Source organism: Tachyglossus aculeatus, chromosome 26, assembly GCF_015852505.1.
Source record: "Tachyglossus aculeatus isolate mTacAcu1 chromosome 26, mTacAcu1.pri, whole genome shotgun sequence".
Lineage (NCBI taxonomy): Eukaryota > Metazoa > Chordata > Mammalia > Monotremata > Tachyglossidae > Tachyglossus > Tachyglossus aculeatus.
The window spans coordinates 12,870,985-12,890,461 of NC_052091.1; the positions used below are offsets into that span (position 1 = coordinate 12,870,985).

Here is a 19,477-nt window from a genome sequence, read left to right on the forward strand (position 1 = left end):
GTCAACTCTAGCTAGAGAAGCAGTGTGTCCTAGTGTATCGAATAGGGACCTGGGAGTCCAATGTGATTAGCTTGTATCTATCCCAGCGCTTAGTACAGTGCTTGGCACACAGTAAGTGCTTAGCAATACCATTTTTAAAAGGTCATTACCCTAGCAGGAAATCAGGGGAATGAACAAATTAACGTTTAAAAAGTAGGTTGAGATTTTAGACTGCCTGTAGAGTACTTTATAAATACCTCCAATCTGGAAACAAGTATAGGCCAAGTTATAGCTCCTTAACATCGACTGACAGGATAGTTTGGAGTGAGAACAGGAAGAAGATGAATGGCATCAGTCATCTTCCTTCCCTTATAATACTGCGAGAAGCTCAGTTCCTTAAGTTGTTGGACAAATATTTCAGCAAAAGCAAGAACTTTATATTTAATAGATGCCCTAACCCTTCATTTGTGAATCAGACTCACTTGTTCACTCATCTACCGGCTGACACTCCTTTCTCAATTGTTAATTTTGATGTGTAATTGGAGAGAGTTCCTTCTAAAGGACATAGTAAGGATGGCATAATCCTCTTTGTTCTTCGATGTCAGGCAGAAAATGTTCAGTGAGTCTCACAGCCTTTAGAAAAGTCAGAGCTAGTCTGACTAGATTCAAGTGTGATCTGTGCCATACGAGCCCCCTCTCTGATCCATGCTAACCCACCAATCATTTTAATTATCATGATCTTTTCAAATTCTGGAGAAGACCTCCCTTAATGTCTGATGGTTGCACATGAGATACACGCCCTGTTCCCTGCAATGTACCAATACTACCCTCAACTAGGATCTGTCATTTTCAAAGACCCAACAGGTCTGTGTGATTTCTGAGGATAATGACAATAGAGATGTTTGATGATAACAATGATCCCAGAGTATTTGGAGTACTTTAAGCATGGCAAGAAGGTAAAATAGCTTATTTGATGGGTGAGCTGGAGATAACCTTTTCTCTTCTGTGAATAAAAATAAGTATCAGAAAGCCTATGTAATCCTCGGGGTGAACATCAATTGGTAAGTGGTATTTATTGAGCACTTACTGTGTGCAGAACACCATACTCAGTGCTCAGGAGAGTACAATATAACAGAATTGTTAGGCACATTTCCTGTCCAAGTGGATAGGAAGCCACTGTCCTCTGTTGTGCTGGGCTGAATAATCTCAGCTGAGAGGCCAAAGACCAAGCATTTTGAAGACTGCAATTTAAAGGGATTTATTCAGCTAGGTATTAGGACCAACCTCTAACAACTTCCAAATTGTTCTGTTAGTAAGTGTCCCCCTGTCACCTTTTTTCATAAGCACTAGAACAGTGCTTATGGCTGTAAGCTCATTATGGCCAAGAAACCGGTCCACCAATTCTGCTGTATTATACTTTCCCAAATATTTAGTATAGGTGCCTTGCAGTTAGTAAGCACTCGGGAATGTGTCTTATTTTATGTTGTACTCTCCCAAGCACTTAGTACAGTGCCCTGCTCACAGTAAATGCTTAATACAACTAATGGACTGATTGAAATAAGATCTACTGATTGCTTTAGTACCCAACAAGAACATTCATTGATTCAGTTGTATTTATTGAGCGTACTGTGTATGGAGCACTGTACTAAGTGCTTGAGTACAGTGCAACAGTAGACATATTCCCTGCCCACAACGAGCTTACAGTCTAGAGGTGGTAGAACTAGCATTTCGTTCTACTCTTGGGTACTCCATTTGACCTCCTATTTGCTTGAATCTGGTAGGCTCGTGGCATGGGTATAGGCAGAGTGGGATCACAGTAGATGGAGAGCATGTAATGCCCGTTTTAAAGAAGCTTTTACTTTAAAGCATGCATTCCAGTAAACCATTTGCATTAGACGGTCCATTATGTAACTTTAAAAAAAAAAACCTGAGCTAGAGTTGTTGTCTTATGCTGTCGAGTCGTGTCCAACAGTGACGCAATGGACACATCTCTCCCAGAATGCCCCACCTCCCTCTGCAATCGTTCTGGGTAGTGTATCTGTAGGGTTTTCTTGGTAAAAATATGGAAGCGGTTTACCATCGCCTCCTTCCATGCAGTAAACCTGAGCCTTCGCCCTCGACTCTCTCCCATGTCGCTGCTGCCCGGAACGGGTGTGTTTTGACTTGTGGCAGATTGCCTTCCACTTGCTAGCCACTGCCCAAGCTAGGCATGGAATGGATATGCCTCTGCTTGACTCTCCCTCCCATACTCGAGACTGGTAGAGTACCGGAAATTCTCCAAGTGCAACCTTGAGAGGGAAGCTAGAGTTGCTACCTTGAAGCAGCAGGACAGTGGTATTCATTCCCAGGCTGACTTGACTTTGTTTTATGGTACTTGTTAACCACTCACTATGCACCAGGCCCTGTACTAATCGCTAGAATAGATGCAAGCTAATCAGGTTGGACACAGTCCATGTCCCACAGTGAGCTCACATACTTAACCCCCATTTTACAGATAACAGACACAGAGAAGTTAGGTGACTTGCCCAACATCACACAGCATACAAGTGGCAGGTGAGTGATTAGAACCCAGATCTCCCAGATCCATGTTCTGTCCACTAGGCCATGTTGCTTCTAATTTGGCTTTACAGATTGCTTTTTCAAGTTATACCCTTTGGAAGAGTAAAAGTATAGATGAAAAGAATTTAGCAAGGAAAAAAAAACTCAGTACATGTGAAACCCTTAATTACACACTGTAGGCAGCTCAGTGTCAAGAGACACCAAATTATCAAATGACACGCTGTAAAGATGTTCCATATTCTTGAAACAGCTTGATCATCTTTTGAGTGATCGGTCTGTGTCACAAAGGTAGCATCAGCATTTTCAACAGTGCCTGGGTTAGAAGTCTACAACCTCTGGATATTTAAATTGCAAATCACTGGTGGTAAGCGTCTTATAAAGAGCCAAGCCATGGTGTTAAAAAATATTTGCAGTGATACAGATAGACTTGTAGGACCTATTGCTGATAGTTGAACAAACTGGCAATCCTAAGATAACAGTGTGTGTTTGAAAGAGACTGGAGACAAGAGTCATGAAAAACAGAGGAATAGAAAACTTAGGGGTAGGAAAACCCGCTCTTTTTAACCACACAGTTTGGATGGCAGTTTGTGTTGCAGATAATAAAACTACCTGCAATAGAGCAAAATCTCAGCCTTCAAAGGAAGAGCATTCCAATTTCTTGGTATCAGTAGTGTTAACCTTTTCACTGTGCCTCAATCTCACCTGTCTCGCCACTGACCCCTGGCCCACGTTCTGCCCTGGAATGCCTTCCCTCCTCAAATCTGACAGGCTATTACTCTCCCCATTCAAATCTATTAAAGGCACATCTCCTCCAAGAGGCCTTCCCAGACTAATCCCCATTTTTCCTCATCTTCTACCCCCTTCTTCATCTCCCTGACTTGTTCCCTTTGCTCTTCCCCTCCCCAGCCCCACAGCACTTATGTACATATCTGAAATTTATTTGTATTGATGTCTGTCTCGCCCCGCCCCCGACCCCAGACTGTAAGCTCGTTGTGGGAAGTGAATGTCACTGTTTCTTCTTGTATTGTAATTTCCCAAGCACTTATACAGTGCTCTGCACACAGTAAGCACTCAATAAATATGATTGAATGAGTTAAAGTACACATTTTATCTTCTGATCACTCTTTCCACCGTAGATCAGTTTCTTCTGCCAAGGGGAAGAGGCTTTGCCTGGAAAGTATAGTTCCTGTTTGGTAAAGTCTGCGGGATTGTTATTTCTTAATCACTAGGCATCCTTAATGTTCTAGATATCAGCACACCCCAGCTCACATGCCCCAGGGGTGTTCCTGAGGCCATCTTGCTTGCCAAGCTGAGGCAGAGACTGGACCTCCAGAGCCACCCACAAGTCCTCCCTCTTCCCTGCTCTTTCCTCTCCCTTCAAATCTTCCAGTCTTCAGCTTCCACATCTTCAAAATCCATCTGAAATCCCACTTCCTTCGAGGGGCTCTCTCTCTCTCTCCTCAGGACTGATCTTCCCAAATCTCTCAGCACTTTTGCACCCATAACCTCCCTTCACACTTGGGAGCATATTGATTTACACACTCTGCTACTTAAGCACTTCTTCCTCCTTTCCATGAGTCTTCATTTATCTGTCTCCCCCATGTCTGTCTCCCCCCATTAGGTTGTCAATTAGTTGTGAGCAGGGATCATGTTTTCTACATCTATTATATTCCCCCAAGTGATTCTATAGTGCTTTGCAAACAGTAGGTCCTCACTGAAAATGATTGATTGACTGCCAGGACGTATGTTGCTTCTCCTGAGGCCTTTTTTATGGTATCTTGTTAAGTGCTTACTATGAGCCAGGCACTGTTCTAAGCGCTATGGTTGACAGTGTAATCAGGTTGAACACAGTCTGTGTCCCACATGGGGCTCATAGTCTTAATCTGAGGTAACAGACACAGAGAAGTTAAGTGACTTGCCTAAGGTCACACAGCAGACAAGTGCCACCACAGGGATTAGGAGCAGGGATTAGAATTTAGGTCCTTCTGATTCTCAGGTCTGTGCTTGAACCACTAGGAAGGGCTGCTTCTCCATCTATCTTCCAAGCCACCATTTTGCACCCCACCTGCCATGTCCCTTCTTGCAGAGAAGAGGAGGGAAGGTCAAGGGACAGTGGCATAAGCAGCAGTTGAGGATTTTGGATGAGCACCATAACATATAAACATTGCTCCTGCCTTGGCTAAGTCCATAAAGGAAACTTTTACTGGGCAGGGAACAGTGGGAGAAGTGAAGGGAAATCACAGGTAATCCTCAATAAACAGAATATCTGGATAGGAAATGTGGCCCAGCTCCAAACAGGTGCCTATCTGGCACAGCCCCCCACAGGAAGTCCTGTTATGTTTTACAACGGGAATGGTATGGCCACAATTATTTCTCTCCAAAGACTAAGCCTAACAAAACCATATCACTTATTTCTGTAGCGGTATCATTCAAGGAGTGTCTCCCTACTCTATGTACCTTGTGACCCTGCCACACTGATGTTGTGAGGGTTCAGAGACCTGGGAAGTTGTTGGAAAGTAAATGTAGCTTGAGAATGGAAGTTACACAGCACTGGAACTGGGGATGTGGCTAACCTCAAGCTCTGAACACTTCTTTTTGCCTTCCTCTGGTCCCTGGGAAGGAAGTCCTAAAGGGAAGAGCCACTGATTCCTAACACCTATGAGAAAAAGATTGCCCAAGTATTTACTGATTGTACCTTGATCTTGTCTCATTGCCATCCCCTCACCCATGTCCTGCCTCTGGCCTGGAACTTTCTCTTCACATATGGCAGACCACTCTCCCCACCTTCAAAGCCTTATTAAAATCCCATCTCCTCCAAGAGGCCTTTCCTGACTAAGCACTCATTTCTCCTCCTCCCTTCTGTCACCCCTACACTTGATGAATACCCTCTATTCACCCCACCCTCAGCCCCACAGTACTTATGTACATATCCAAAATGTATTTTAATGTCTGTCTCTCCTTCTAGATTGTAAGCTTCCTGTGCGTAGGGAACATGTCTACCCATTCTGTTATATTGTGCATTCCCATATATTTAGTATGCTGCTCTGCACACAATAGGTACTCAATAAATACCACTAATTGTCTTGGGAATTAAGCCTTGAATTGGACTCAGACCACATGGGACAGGGACTGTGTCTGACCTGATTATATCTACGCCAGTGCTTAGTATATTGTTCAGCACACAGAAAGCACTTAAATACCACAATTATTTTTACCTTGCTCTAAACACCTTTTCTGGGCCAGGCTGGGTTTGAATAATCAACTAAAGAAAAGCAACTCAGAAATAGATCAATTGAGCACTAACTGTGTGCAAAGCACTGTAATAAGTCCCTGGGAAAGTACAGTAAAACAGAGCTGGTAGACATGTTCCATGCACACAGTGAGCTTACAGTGTACAGGAGGAGATAGACATCAATTTAATTAACAATATCATTTATGTAAGATGGCATCCAGGATGAAAAAATTTTTCTCTCACCAAGACTGAAAAAGGAAATACCCTGCCTCACCTATGATTATGGCTTGAAGTTCACCTCTGAATAATTCCAACATTCCCTAAAGCTTTCCCGTTACTTAAGAACTACAAGATGAAGCCAAATAGGTAATCCCCCAGACCATATCACTAGGAGCCCAACCAGTAGCCATAGGTTGTCCTCATAGACCAGCCTGAGTTGAGCAAAAATCCAGCCCAGCCCTCCACAGATACAGTATGAGGCTGACTCAAACCAGGCTGGTGCTAGTTTCAGGAACAACGAACCAGACAGAAATTAAGTGCAGGAAAATCTGGAAGTTGACCCAAATTCACTTACAGAGATGCTACAGTATCCGTGCCACTGACACTGGATCGTCTAAGAATTGTGATTCCCCAAGTTGAGAAATAACGGGACCCAATCTGTACCGCCATCCCCCCCACCCACAACCTGAAACAAGGCAGGTAGGGAAGGGGATGGAAGAGCCTGGAAACCGTGGGTTCCTGATTCGGAATGGGCTTGTGTTGGCATGGCCTAGCCAAACAGGCTCTAGACCTGGCCCTGCCAGCTCTAGGAATACAGGCCAAAAAAAACCCCAAAACAACAACAACAAAAAACTATCCCAGCTACAAGTGTTGCACAATCCATTGAGCTGGAAAGAAAGGAACTCTCCACTCAAAAGCCCTTATTCTTAGGTCTGCTCCAAGAAAACAGCTCATGTAAGGAAAATAGATATTTGTGCAAGAGAACTATCCCTTGTGGACCTTGGGGTCAGGTTTCATAGGATTGGTGAATTCTCATAGGATTGAGAAGCAGCATGGCCTAGTGGCTAGAATATGGGCCTGTGAGTTAGATTGTCTGTTGTGTGACCTTGGGCAAGTCATTTACAGTCTTTGGGCCTCAGTTACCTCATCTGTTATCTGTTACCTCATCTGTTTGGGTCTCAGTTACCTCAGAGAAGCAGTGTGGCTCAGTGGAAAGAGCCCGGGCTTTGGAGTCGGAGGTCATGGGTTCAAATCCCAGCTCTGCCAATTGTCAGCTGTGTGACTTTGGGCAAGTCACTTAACTTCTCTGTGCCCCAGTTACCTCATCTGTAAAATGGGGATTAAGACTGTGAGCCCCCTGTGGGACAATCTGATTACCTTGTTACCTCCCCAGCACTTAGAACAGTGCTTTGCACATAGTAAGCGCTTAATAAAAAAAAGCCACCATCTGAAAAATGGAGATTAAGACTGGGAGCCCCTAGTATCTCTCCTTTCCATCAGTGATGCTACATGTTCCAAACACTCTTTCTGATAGAATCTCTACCCCAGCAACTTAGTACAGTCCCTGGCACATAGTAAACACTTTACAAATACTTCTAAAATGTCCAGTGAGACTCAGGTGGCTCAAAATAGAGAAATCCAAATGTCCAACATTTTACTAGAAATACAGGCAGCTCTGGTGTTCTGAGAGAAGAAAGGCACGCTCTTAATGGGACAATCCTTGTAGGCCAGTTTGACAGACAGCTCAAAGAATCAGAGGAAACTACCACAGAATCACCGCTCCACTTTCCCATCTGTGACATGGTCCCCCACCCCAATATTAATTTGAGCACCTGTTCTCCCACAAGGTCTCAAACAGTTGCTGTGAATAAGATTGAATGTCAGTGGGTTAGTCTCCTATTTAAGCTTTGCTTTTAGGGTAGACAATCACCCCCAAATTGGGGCAACCTACCCTAGAAACTGTACAGGTCAGGAATATCAAGCTGACCCACCCAGCAGGCCAGAGAGACAAAAGAAGATTCTTGATGAATTTGGGATGAAAAAGTCCAGAACACCCCTAATTTAAGGTGCCATTTCTTTGGGATGTGATTTTTTATTAAGCTTGCCAAACGCTGTGCTAAATGCTGGAGTAGATACAAAATAATTAGACAGTCTCTGTCATAAACTGGGTTCACAGTCTAAGAAGGGCAAAGCATGTATTTTATCCCCATTTTAGAAAATGAGGAAGCTTGGGAACAGAGAAGTTAAGTGACTTCTTGCCCAAGGTCACCCAGCAGACAAGTTGCTGAACAAGGATTAGAATCCCAGCCCCATGGACAACCAGCAGATATAGCCATGCTATACTAACACCAATGTGAACTAAAAATCCTAATATTCCTTTGAAACAACAACAGATAGCAGATCGTGGAAAAGGAGGCTAGATATAGGTACGTGTTCCTCGAGCTCTGCATCAGCAGAGAAGCAGCGTGGCTCAGTGGAAAGAGCACGGGCTTTGGAGTCAGAGGTCAGAGGTTCAAATCCCAGCTCCACCAATTGTCAGCTGTGTGACTTTGGGCATGTCACAACTTCTCTGTGCCTCAGTTACCTCATCTGTAAAATGGGGATTAAGACTGTGAGCCCCCCGTGGGACAACCTGATCAGCTTGTAACCTCCCCAGCGCTTAGAACAGTGCTTTGCACATAGTAAGCACTTAATAAATGCCATCATTATTATTATTATAATCAGGCTGGGCTCCAGAATTCTATCCTGCAAGGGACCTGCCTTCGCACGGAATCTCCACATCCTAAGAACCTGAAACGCTGTGGCACACTCCCTCCATGCTGAAGATTAAAGCTCAAAATCAACTCAGCTACCCCTCTTCTCCTTCCCACTCCCAACCTCCACACCTTTAGACAGCACCTAAAGAGTATGCAGAGCATACTCGAACAGCAACAGAACTCGGTTCTCTAAACCCATCAGGCTGCCAAAGCACAGCGTGTTCAGCCAACACCCCCAGCCATCACCTTGAGGTCAGGATCGGTTGTGACATCTCAAGCTGCTATCCTGGCTTGTGCGCAGCTTAGAAATTAGGCTAGCATCACCCTGACCAGCCACCCCAGATATTTCCTGTCATAGCTGGGCAATGTTCCTTTTCTGAGTTACAGCCAAGGAGCTTTGGCAGAGAAATACTCACGAACCAATGGCCAGAATTCCTATCTTGGGCTACAGGCCAAACGCTTAGTACAGCAGTAAGCGCTCAATAAATACGATTGAATGGGTGAATGAAGGTCTTCTTCCTCATCCCCCACCTCAGTACCGCTCAAAAATTAGACACTGCCTGATGAAGGGGAAAAGAGAGATTTTTACACCATGGGTCCCATCCCCCAAAGGGTACTACAGACAAGATTTAAAGAGTTCATGGCATCTTTTAGAAGGGAAGTACCTGATCAGGAAGAAATTTTAAAGCACCAACTCATTAGGGCAAATGGGTAGCTAAACAAATTGCTATTCAGTTTTCCCCCACCTGGCCCCAGTAGGATGATTTTTAAAAAAATGACAAATATGACATTAAATAACCCACTTCCAACATCCTGTGGAAAGAATTTCTTTTTGACCATTTAAGGAAGCGATTGTACTGCTGGGAGAAAAGCAGGTCCTTTTTGAACCTCTAACAGAGAGATAGACCAACATTTCCTTAGATTCTTAAATAATTTTGAGCCTAAATTCTTCCATCTACAAAGTGTTTCCTTCTCTTCCTCCTCCTCCATGCCCCTAATATTATATTTCCAATACCTGGACTTCTCTCTCTGGCCTAAAGCCAAAGTGCCTTCTCCTTCCTGATTGCCGTGTGGCTTCTGTTTCTCAAGTGCACTGCAAAGTACCTCAGAAGTTCCCTGCTGATTCCCTGCAGCTGCTCCCTTCCAATCATGGGCACATTAACCCTCTCCTGCCTCTTACTTTTTAATGGTATTTGTTTAGCTCTTCCTATGTGTCCGGCACTGTATTTAGCATTGGGGTAGATTCAAGGTAATCAGATTGGACACAGTCCATGTCCCATATGGAGTTCACAGTCTTACTTCTTATTTTACAGATGAGGTAACTGAGGCACAGAGAAGTTAAGTGACTTGCCCAGAGTCACACAGCAGACAAGTGGCAGAGCTGTGATTAGAACCCATGACCTTCTGAGGATAAGGGATAGACAGCTTGGAGAGTGCAATCCAAATGTCTGTGGAATAAAGGGATCCAATTAGTTTTCTCTAGGCTAGTCCTGGAGGATAACGGTATTCAGGGTCTGAGCAGGGTTCACTTTGGATCAAGCCAAACCAACAGATTTGAGAAGCAGCGTGGCTCAGTGGAAAGATACAGGCTTTGGAGTCACAGGTCATGGGTTCAAATCCTGACTCTGCCAGTTGTCAGTTGTGTGACTTTGGGCAAGTCACTTAACTTCTCTGTGCCTCAGTTGCCTCATCTGTAAAATGGGGATTAAGACTGTGAGCCCCCTTTGGGACAACCTGATCACTCTGTAACCTCCCCAGCACTTAGAACAGTGCTTTGCACATAGTAAGCACTTAATAAATGCCATCATTATTATTATTTGCTGTACCAAGAAAGTGGCCTGGGAGAGAGCTGCTGGGCCCTCAATAAATCATGTGTAAAAGATGCAGGTTGGTAGACTAGAATTCTTGCTTTTCTATAAGAGGAACATTGTAATCTGGTCATGGGTTCGAATCCCTGCTCCACCACTGTCAGCTGTGTGACTTTGGGCAAGTCACAACTTCTCTGGGCCTCAGTTATCTCATCTGTAAAATGGAGATTAAGACTGCGAGCCCCACGTGGGACAACCTGATCACCTTGTATCCCCCCCAGTGTTTAGAACAGTGCTTTGCACATAGTAAGCGCTTAACAAATACCATTATTATTATTATTATTATTATTATCTGGGGCTCCGGAAAAAGATAAATTACCAAGTAACTACTCTGTTGTGTTTTAACTCTGCGACGAGGATGACTATACACATTAACTGCAAAAGATGTGACTGGCTAAGGCATTACGGCAAAGCTTTTGACCTGAATGATAATTTGTTTTAGGTTTAATGAAAGATTGAGGATTAAATTCTTGATTGCAGGAGGAAACCCTGTGGCCATCTAAAGTGACTTGGATTTATGTTCTTTTTCTGCCTTCAAAAAAAACCTGGGTCCAGCTAAAATGATCAGCAGAAAGTAGGTGTGATTTAGTATACTTAGCTTTCAAACAGTAGAAGTAGTATTTATTAAGCCTATATTATGTGCAGAGTGCTGTACTAAATGCTGGAATCACTGATGAGACACAGGTAAAATCAGCATTTGTGTTCATTTCTTAATGACAGTACAGATCTAAAGGACTGTCCCTATTTCTGGGTGTAGGTTAAATTTGGTGTTGTGTGTCTCATTGGGATGGATTTATGCAGGGTTGGATAATAAGCAGCAGAAAATGCAGAGGAGGCTAGAGAAGGCTATGGGTTGAAATGGTAAATTTACTGAAGTACACAATTTAGTCAGATAATATGCATTTGTCTCCCACTTAGACTGTAAATTCCTAGGTATTATGTTTGATCCATTCTCGTAACTTCCTCCACATCCAGTGCTACACTTTGCACAAGGAGACAGCTAAATAAGTGCTTGTGATGATGCCAAAGGGAATCTTTATCCAAAATAAAATAAGAAATCACCAGTCTCTCATTGATATAGGGTAGGGAAAGCTATCCCTTTAGACTGTAGGTTCGTTGTGAACTGGGAATGTGTCTGCTAAATCCGTTGTATAGCACTCTCCCAAGCACTTACTACAGTGCTCTGCACACAGTAAGTGCTCAGTAAATGTCACTGATTGCTAGGGAAGTCAAGAGACTTGGCCAGATGAATGATCCTGAAAAGATACAAAATACCATAGGGCATGTTGGTGAATCACACAAATGCTTTCAAAGACACTTCTTTCTGGCAAGTGTTTTAATGCCACCTCAAATGATAGATATATGGAGAAAGTAGATTTCATTTTTTTTTCTCTTTTTTTGGAAGAGCTGTTAGCGATTGAATATATGTATCTGTATTTTTTGTGACCTAATCTATCCATTGCCTGGTAATAATAATAACTGTGATATTTGTTAAGTGCTTACTATGTGCCAAGTATTGTTCTAAGTCCTGGCATAGATACAAGATGATTGCTTCCCACATGGGACTCACAGTCTAAGTAGGAGGGAGAACAGGTGAATCCCCCTTTTGTAGACAAGGGAACTAACTGAAACACAGAGATGCTAAGTGATTTGCCCCAGGTCACACAGCTGGCAAGTGGCAGAGGCTGGATTAGAACCCAAGGCCTCCCAACTCCCAGGCCTGGGCTCTTTCCAGTTGTTGTGAAGACAATTCTAGACAAGAAGACCTTGAAGAATCCCTAGATTCTTCTAAGTTTGTTAAGCAGAGCTCAGACATGATTCCAGGGACCATTATGCCACTGAAAGTGACAGTTTTGCAACAAACATTTAAACCTGATCATTTGTGGTCATGGAAGATCATGTGGCTTTTTTAAAGAAACTCTGAAAATGATAGAGTTCAAGATAGAAGAGCTTTGGCCTAAACCACATAGATTCATTAGCTATTAAAACAAAACTAGTCTTCCTAAAATAATTTCTCTCCCCTTAGACACACTCAAGCATATTGTTCACCTGCTCTACCACTTATTGTTCTAGGTGATCTCTCAACCCCACTGAACTCTCCAGGGCATGACCCCATTCCCTCTTCTCATCCCCAAACTCCTTGAATGGGCTCCCATTCACTGCTTTAAACTTCTTCTCTACATTTTTTCTTAACCTTGTGCAAGCTGGTTTTCACCTCCCTTCCCCCAAACCTGACTCTGTTACATTGAACTCTTATTCATTCACTCATTCAGTCGTATTTACTGAGTGCTTACGGTGTGCAGAGCACTATACTAAGCACTTGGGAGAGTAGAATACAACAATAAGCAGACATTCTGTGCCCACAGCGAGCTTACAGTCTAGCGCTTAGTAAGGTGTTCTGCGCGCAGTAAGTGTTCAATAAATACCACTGATCAATTGATCCAAAGATGTCTTTGTGTCCAGTTTAAAGTATTCTGTTCTGTCCTAATCCTCCTTTATCTCTTGCATGCCTTTAAACTGGTGACCCCCTTCTTCTTCTTCTAGATACTTCCACTGACTTGGGTTTCTTTTCTCACCTCCCTCCTCTTACCTCTTTTGCAGATTCTACTTCTTCCTCATCTTTTAACTGTAGATGTCCCACAGGGCTCTGTTTTGGATCTTTTTCATCTACACACATTCTCCTTGAGAAAGCATCCACTCCCATGATTGCAACTTCCATTTCTATGCAGATGTCTCTTAAATCTGTCTCACTCTAACTGACCTCTCACACCAGCTTTACAATCTCTCGTTTCCTCCTGCTTAGAGGATATCTCCACATGCATGTTCTACCAGCACCTGAAATTCAAGCCGGCAAAACTGAACTCCTCATTGACCTATCTAAAACTCTTCCTCTTCCTACCCATACCTATCGCTGTTGATGACACCACTATTCTCACTATCCCAAAAGCTCTCAATGTTGGAGTCATCTTTGCCTCCTGTCTTTCACCGCCCACATTCCCAATCTGTCTCTAAATCCTGCCAGATTGTCTTTCATGAAATTCCTGGATCTTCTCCATCCTTATGGTCACCATCTGATCCAAGCCCTCATCACCTCCTCGCTGAACTACGGTATAAATCTCCTCTCTGGCTTAAATCTCCAGCTTTTCCCTTCAGTCTGTCCTATATTCTTCCTAAAATGCACCAGTCAGCTTGCAAAAGTTACACTGTAGCTGATAGGGAACAGCACAAGGTACTAAGCTAAAAGTTTAAATAGGCTTCTCAAGTGTTCAGGTGCCTTTGTTCTTTTCTGCAACCTGTGAAGTGTTCTGTCACACCTCCCACTACATTCCTTCCTGGGGGCTATTGTGACTGGAGAAGACCCAAAATAAACCAAGCCCAAGAACCCAATTTAAAGTGAATTTAATTTCCATGGTTACCCTCAAAATGACCCAGACTTTGGGAGTTCTCTGGGCTGGGGGTGACCCTTGGTCTGTTGATACGGAGTAAACTTTTATCCTCCAGACTTCATCCAGCCCCATTCTGGATGTGGGCTGATAGAGTAGCCTCTTAGGCAAATACTCATGATCCCTTGCTCCTTTAAATTGTGCTTTTTACAGTAGTACCCCTCCACCCCCATAATATATCTTATAAAAAGGTCTTCTATAATCATCAGACCAACAACTCTTGAGGAAAGAAAACATTCAGGAATAGTCAGAGAAGGCAAGTAAGGAAATAAACCAAGAGAAGTGTAAGACTTAAAGAGTTGGGAGAGGAAGCAAATTTTTTTTAAAAAAAGAAAGTTACATGTAGCCAAAATTTCCTAAATGACTTTCATATACCCAGGGATTTTGTGATTCATTATATAAATCCTGAAAACAAGCCTCCCTGGCCTTCTTCTATGTGAGCAATTGTTTCCATCTTAATTCTTTTTTCCATCTAGTGAATTAGCAGGATTAGGTTTCTGTAGCACCTATGTCAAAATATTGGATGAAACTGAAATGCTGTCCCATTATTTGTTTCAGGACAGTCTATTTTTGTTGGTTATAGAATTCACCTGGAAATGCCAAAAGTATTCTTCAGAGCAGCAGAGTGCAGCTAAAGATCATCAGGACCTATTTCTTTGGTTGCAACTTTCAACATGACCAATCCCCAGTAAGTATCAGATAAATCCAATTACCATAGGCCCTGAATTGGAAGCATAAAACTCAAATGGAGAGAAAAGCATGGTAATTTATTTTCAAGTATTATTAACGCCGAGTGACTCAAAACTAATAAATGAAATGAATTTCAGCTCTACTAAGGTTGAGGGCTTCTTTTTGGTGGGGGTTTCTTCCAAGGAGCCCAAGTTAAAGCTATTTGTCAACACCACTATCATGCTTTTTCTCTCTATTGCACCATTAACTAAATCTTTCTAATCTTTTCACGAGTTCAGAAGACAGAAGAATGTGGAAAGTGAGAATTGTTGCCATAAATCTTCCACACCTTGGTTTCTACACTTGGCACGATGATATAAAAAATAATCCCCTCCAAGCACTTTTTCCAGAGAAGGAAGTGTTTAGCAGGGTTAAAAAGGGATTAATAAACAAATTTAAGGAAGAGAAATTAGGACTTAATAGAGAAATGTCCTAATAATTTGGGACTCATTCTCTTACATAGCTTCCATGGTAGCAGCAAGGTGTGCTTCCCAACTTAGATCATTTGACAGGATAATATCTATGGCACATCATTTGCGTTACACTTCATGAACATAGCAGGATAAAGCCTCAAATAAAGAGGCTGGAGAATGCATGCAGTCCAAGACCACCCAAGTCATGCCCCTTGCAACTCAGCAAGGGGCATGATATGATGTATGATATATGAATTTGTATATATGTATGATATATGCATAACTATGTACAAATCTGTAATTTATTTATATTATGGTCTGTCTGCCTCTAGACTGTCAGCACATTGTGTGCAGGGAATGTGTATGTTATTGTACTCTCCCAAGTGCTTAGTACAGTGCTCTGCACACAGTAAGCACTCAATAAGTACAATTGACTGACAGCTGCTCCAGGTGATCAAGTATTGAGAATGAAGATCACAGGGTGCTAATAGTGTTTCCGGAGGATGAACTGAGAGGGTCAGTCGGGCAGAAGGAGCCCTCCAACATCATCCTTCAAACCCTTTTCCTGCTCACTGAAAAGGGAATGGGCACCGGCTTGGGAGTCAGAAGGACCTGGGTTCTAATCCCGGCTTTGCCACTTGTCTGCTGTGTGACCTTGTACACATCACAACTTCTCTGTACCTCAGTTACTTCATCTATAAAATGGGGATTAAGATTGTGAGCCCTATGTGGAACCTTGAATGTACCCCAGTGCTTAGTACAGTGCCTGCCACAGAGAAAGGCTTAACAAATTCCATTAAAAAAGGAGAAGGAAATACTTCCCCTGGGAAAGTTCCCTATTTGATCAGTATTAATATGGTTGTATTTACATTGGCATTAGAAACCTTAAAACAAACCTGATGGCAGAATGAAAGCATTTCACTTAACCCCCTGAATTCTAAAAGTGACAATGATATCGAAATGGCTCAACCAGCTAATTTGGAAAGAATTTTGCATTTTTTGTAACAGACTCAGACTGAGCGCCGCATGTGGGAAAGGTACTATGTCCAACCTGTTTATAATAATAATAATGATGATGGTACTTATTAATCGCTTACTATGTGCCAAGCACTGTTCTAAGCACAGGGATATATACAAAGTAATCAGGTTGTCCCATGTGGAGCTCACGGTCCTAATCCCCATTTTACAGATGAGGTAACTGAGGCACAGAGAAATTAAGGTCACACAGCAGACAAGTGGCGGAGTCGGGATTATAACCCACAACCTCTGACTCCCAAGCCCTTGCTCTTTCCACTAAGCCACACTGCTTCACTCTTTTCCCTACCTCATTGTTTAGTACAGTGCTTGGAACATAGTAAGTGCTTAAATACCATTATTATATCATTATTATTATTATTATTATTATTATTATTATTATTATTATGAATTAGGCATAGAATGGTTGAAAAAAATGCCAGGTTGAGGTTGGTAAGGGAATTTCCCACCCCCCATGAGCTTGCTTCCTCAGACGTGCACCTAACTGTTGTGTGAGTCCACCTGATTGAAGTCTCTTTTCTGGGGTGATGGTGACTCAGTACTACCCCCCACCCCCCAATCTTCTTCATCACCAGCTTATCTTGCCCCTTTGCACTTCCTGGAGACCATTGAAGGTGGAAAAGTCTGAAATACAGGAGGATAGGCTGATGCCAGAGTTTCCAGCATAGGTTTAGAAGTGGGACAAGGTGTTCATGGCACAACAAACTCCATTTGTAGTAGTGAAAATATTTATTGAGTGCCTTCTGAGTCCAGTGTACTTGGGAAAAGTACAACAGGAGCATAAGATGTTTTCTCTACCTGCAAGGAGCTTTCACTCTAAAGGGGAAAAACAGGCATAATTAGGGTGATGCCTAGAGGTGAGTTTCCCAAAAGGCCCTATATGTTCTGTTCTAATGTGGCATTTTTGGAAATGGCAAAACACATTAATAACCAAAAGTATTAATAATATGGAATTATTTCCAGGAAAATTATTTTCAAAATCTTTGCCCATGTGTATCATTAAGGCTGGGATTTCAAAACTGTTAAATACTGTATTGAAGGGCTGTGAGAGCCATTATTCCTCCCTAGTATCCCGATAAATACCCAGGTTTATGCCATATTTGCACAGCAAGGATTGGGAATTAAACAAGGGAATAATTGGGCATGGTGGCATCAAGTTTGAATCATTCGGATCCAAACCCATGTTTTCCCCAGTTAGCTCAAAATCAGTCAGTCAGTGGTATTTATTGCATACTTACTGTGTGCACAGCACTGTATTAAGCACTTGGGAGAGTACTGTACAACAAAGATGACACAGTCCCTGCCCACAAGGAGTTACAGTCTAGAGGGGGAAACATATTAAAATAAATTATGGATATGTACATTAATGCTGTGGAGCTGAGGTGGGGTGAATATCAAGTTTTTTTTTTTTTTACGGCATTTGTTAAGCACTTACCATGTGCCAGGCACTGAACTAAGTGCTGGGGTAGATATAAGCTAATCAGGTTGGACACAGTCCATGTCCTACATGGGGTTCAGAGTATTAATCCCCATTTTACAGATGAGGTAACTGAGGCACAGAGAAGTTAAGTGGTTTGCCAAAGGTGTCACAGCAGGTAGGTAGTGGAGCTGGAATTAGAACCCACATCCTCCGACTCCCAAGCCCGTGCTCTTTCCACTAAGGCATGCTGCTTCTCATAATGATCTGGATAGTTGTGTTGATGTAAATCTGACTAGGGAAAGGTTCAGTGTTTGTGGTCTGTGGAAGAACCAGGATTGGAATGTAGAATACTCAACGCAATCAGTCAATCATATTTATTGTGTGTTTACTGTGTGCAGAGCACTGCAATAAGTGTAATAAGTGCTTAGGGGAGTACAATGTAAGAGTTGGTAGACACATTCCCTGCCCATAATGAGTTTACAGCCTAGAGGAAGCAATTGCATCTCCATTCTTCTCTAGCCAAAGAGACTCTTCTATCAATCTATTCCTTGTAAAAGATATTAAAACAAGGTCCTCAGACACTTGTCACACTTTCTCCTGGCACCAGGCTTCCCATGTGAAATTTTAGTTCCTTTTGGTATTTACTGTTTTCGTGTTTCTATCCTCTCCCCATTTAACAGGCCTTCAATAGAAGGTGGAGTTTCTGAAGTAGAGATAATCTCACAACAAGTAGAAGAAGAAACCAAAAGCATAGCTCCAGTACAGCTTGTTAACTTTGCTTATCGAGATTTACCTCTGGCGGCTCTTGATCTCTCTGCGGCAGGGTCACAGCTTCTGTCAAATTTGGATGAAGAATACCAAAGAGAAGGGTAGGTGCCCATAATTTTCTTCCTCCAAATCCATTCCCCTGGGTTTCTAGAGGTCTGCTCAGCCTATCTCTAAAGATACCTTCAGCATCACCTCAAGAATGTTCCTGATAGACAGGCCAATTGGTCATCCCAACCATTTCCTGCTTTGGAAATGGCTTCCTGAGACACACATCAATGCCTGATACAAGAGGCTTTTCTGGGACAGTGACTACCTGTTGTTCCAAGACAAGTAATGATTAGCAAATTCTCTTCACTGGGGAAAAACAATGAAGTTGTTGTTAAGTGATAAAGGAACATGGGTTGTATCTATTACTTCTCAGGCATTAACTCAATCTTAGAGGGAGATCATTGTCATCTTCCCCTCTTGATATAAAGTCTCACCAAGGCAGAGGTGCATTTTCTAGTGCCATTGAAGGAGTCGAGTTTGAGGGTAGGGTTGAAACTTTCAAACATCTGATAGCTGGGCCAAGATGCTGAATTTGAGATTAGGTCTCCTATTATTTATATCAACTGTCAGAGTGATGTGAATATTAGACCAATATGTATAATGGCTTTTTAAAAGAACCACTTTCCTGTTACTGGTCCAGTGGAAAGAGTGCTACTCTGGGGAATCAAATCAGAGTTTTAGTCCTAGTTCTATGGATGGAGGCTATGCCAACAGAGTTGATGGTTTCGACCAAAGAGCAACCTAAGACTTTCCATGATGTAGATAGACCCAGCAGGCATTGCAAAAAAAAGCTGACCACTGTGGGCAACAAACACCACAGTGGCTACCAAAGGCAATTGCCTTACGTGTCAGGGAGCCACAATACAGAATTGGCACTGTGATGTAGTCAAATTTGGTCTTAATGGGCCCTGCACAGAAGAAGAAAAAAAATACCCTCATTTACACTTCACCTACCCACTCGCTTATTGTACCCTAGGCCCCAACTAGCTGGAAAAGAAAGAGAGTGTGAGCGAAAAAGCACAACCCCTAACATTTTATTAAATTCCTTCTGGCATTTTCTCTGTACTGAACTGTCAGAACCAAGGCTCATCAGTCGATCTCCACAGGGGCCTCCATCAAAAGAGCAACTTTGCTAATTTTCAAGTAGAAGGACTTTAAACATACTGACAGATTTTGGTTTATAGTGGAAGGATGGAGGAGTCTTAGCTGAAGGTACAAGAAAATCCT

At 42.6% G+C, this 19,477-nt stretch overlaps 2 protein-coding genes across 6 annotated transcripts in view; one reads left to right on the forward strand and one right to left on the reverse strand.

The window, feature by feature from the left end:
- The window catches only part of NRG4 (neuregulin 4), a 146,782-nt gene that overhangs the window by 98,724 nt on the left and 28,581 nt on the right, over positions 1–19,477 (reverse strand). The window lies entirely within an intron of this gene.
- The window catches only part of TMEM266 (transmembrane protein 266), a 102,521-nt gene that overhangs the window by 6,428 nt on the left and 76,616 nt on the right, over positions 1–19,477 (forward strand). For 2 of the 5 annotated variants that reach the window (XM_038766914.1, XM_038766915.1), the window contains exons 2-4: positions 10,875–10,968; positions 14,396–14,525; positions 18,115–18,303. In XM_038766914.1, coding sequence (XP_038622842.1) covers positions 14,512–14,525; positions 18,115–18,303 — 203 coding nt within the window. In that variant the 5' untranslated portion in view covers positions 10,875–10,968; positions 14,396–14,511. Of the gene's footprint in view, positions 1–10,874; positions 10,973–14,395; positions 14,526–18,114; positions 18,304–19,477 lie in introns of all 5 variants that reach the window. The other 3 variants (XM_038766916.1, XM_038766918.1, XM_038766917.1) reach the window with 3 other exon arrangements.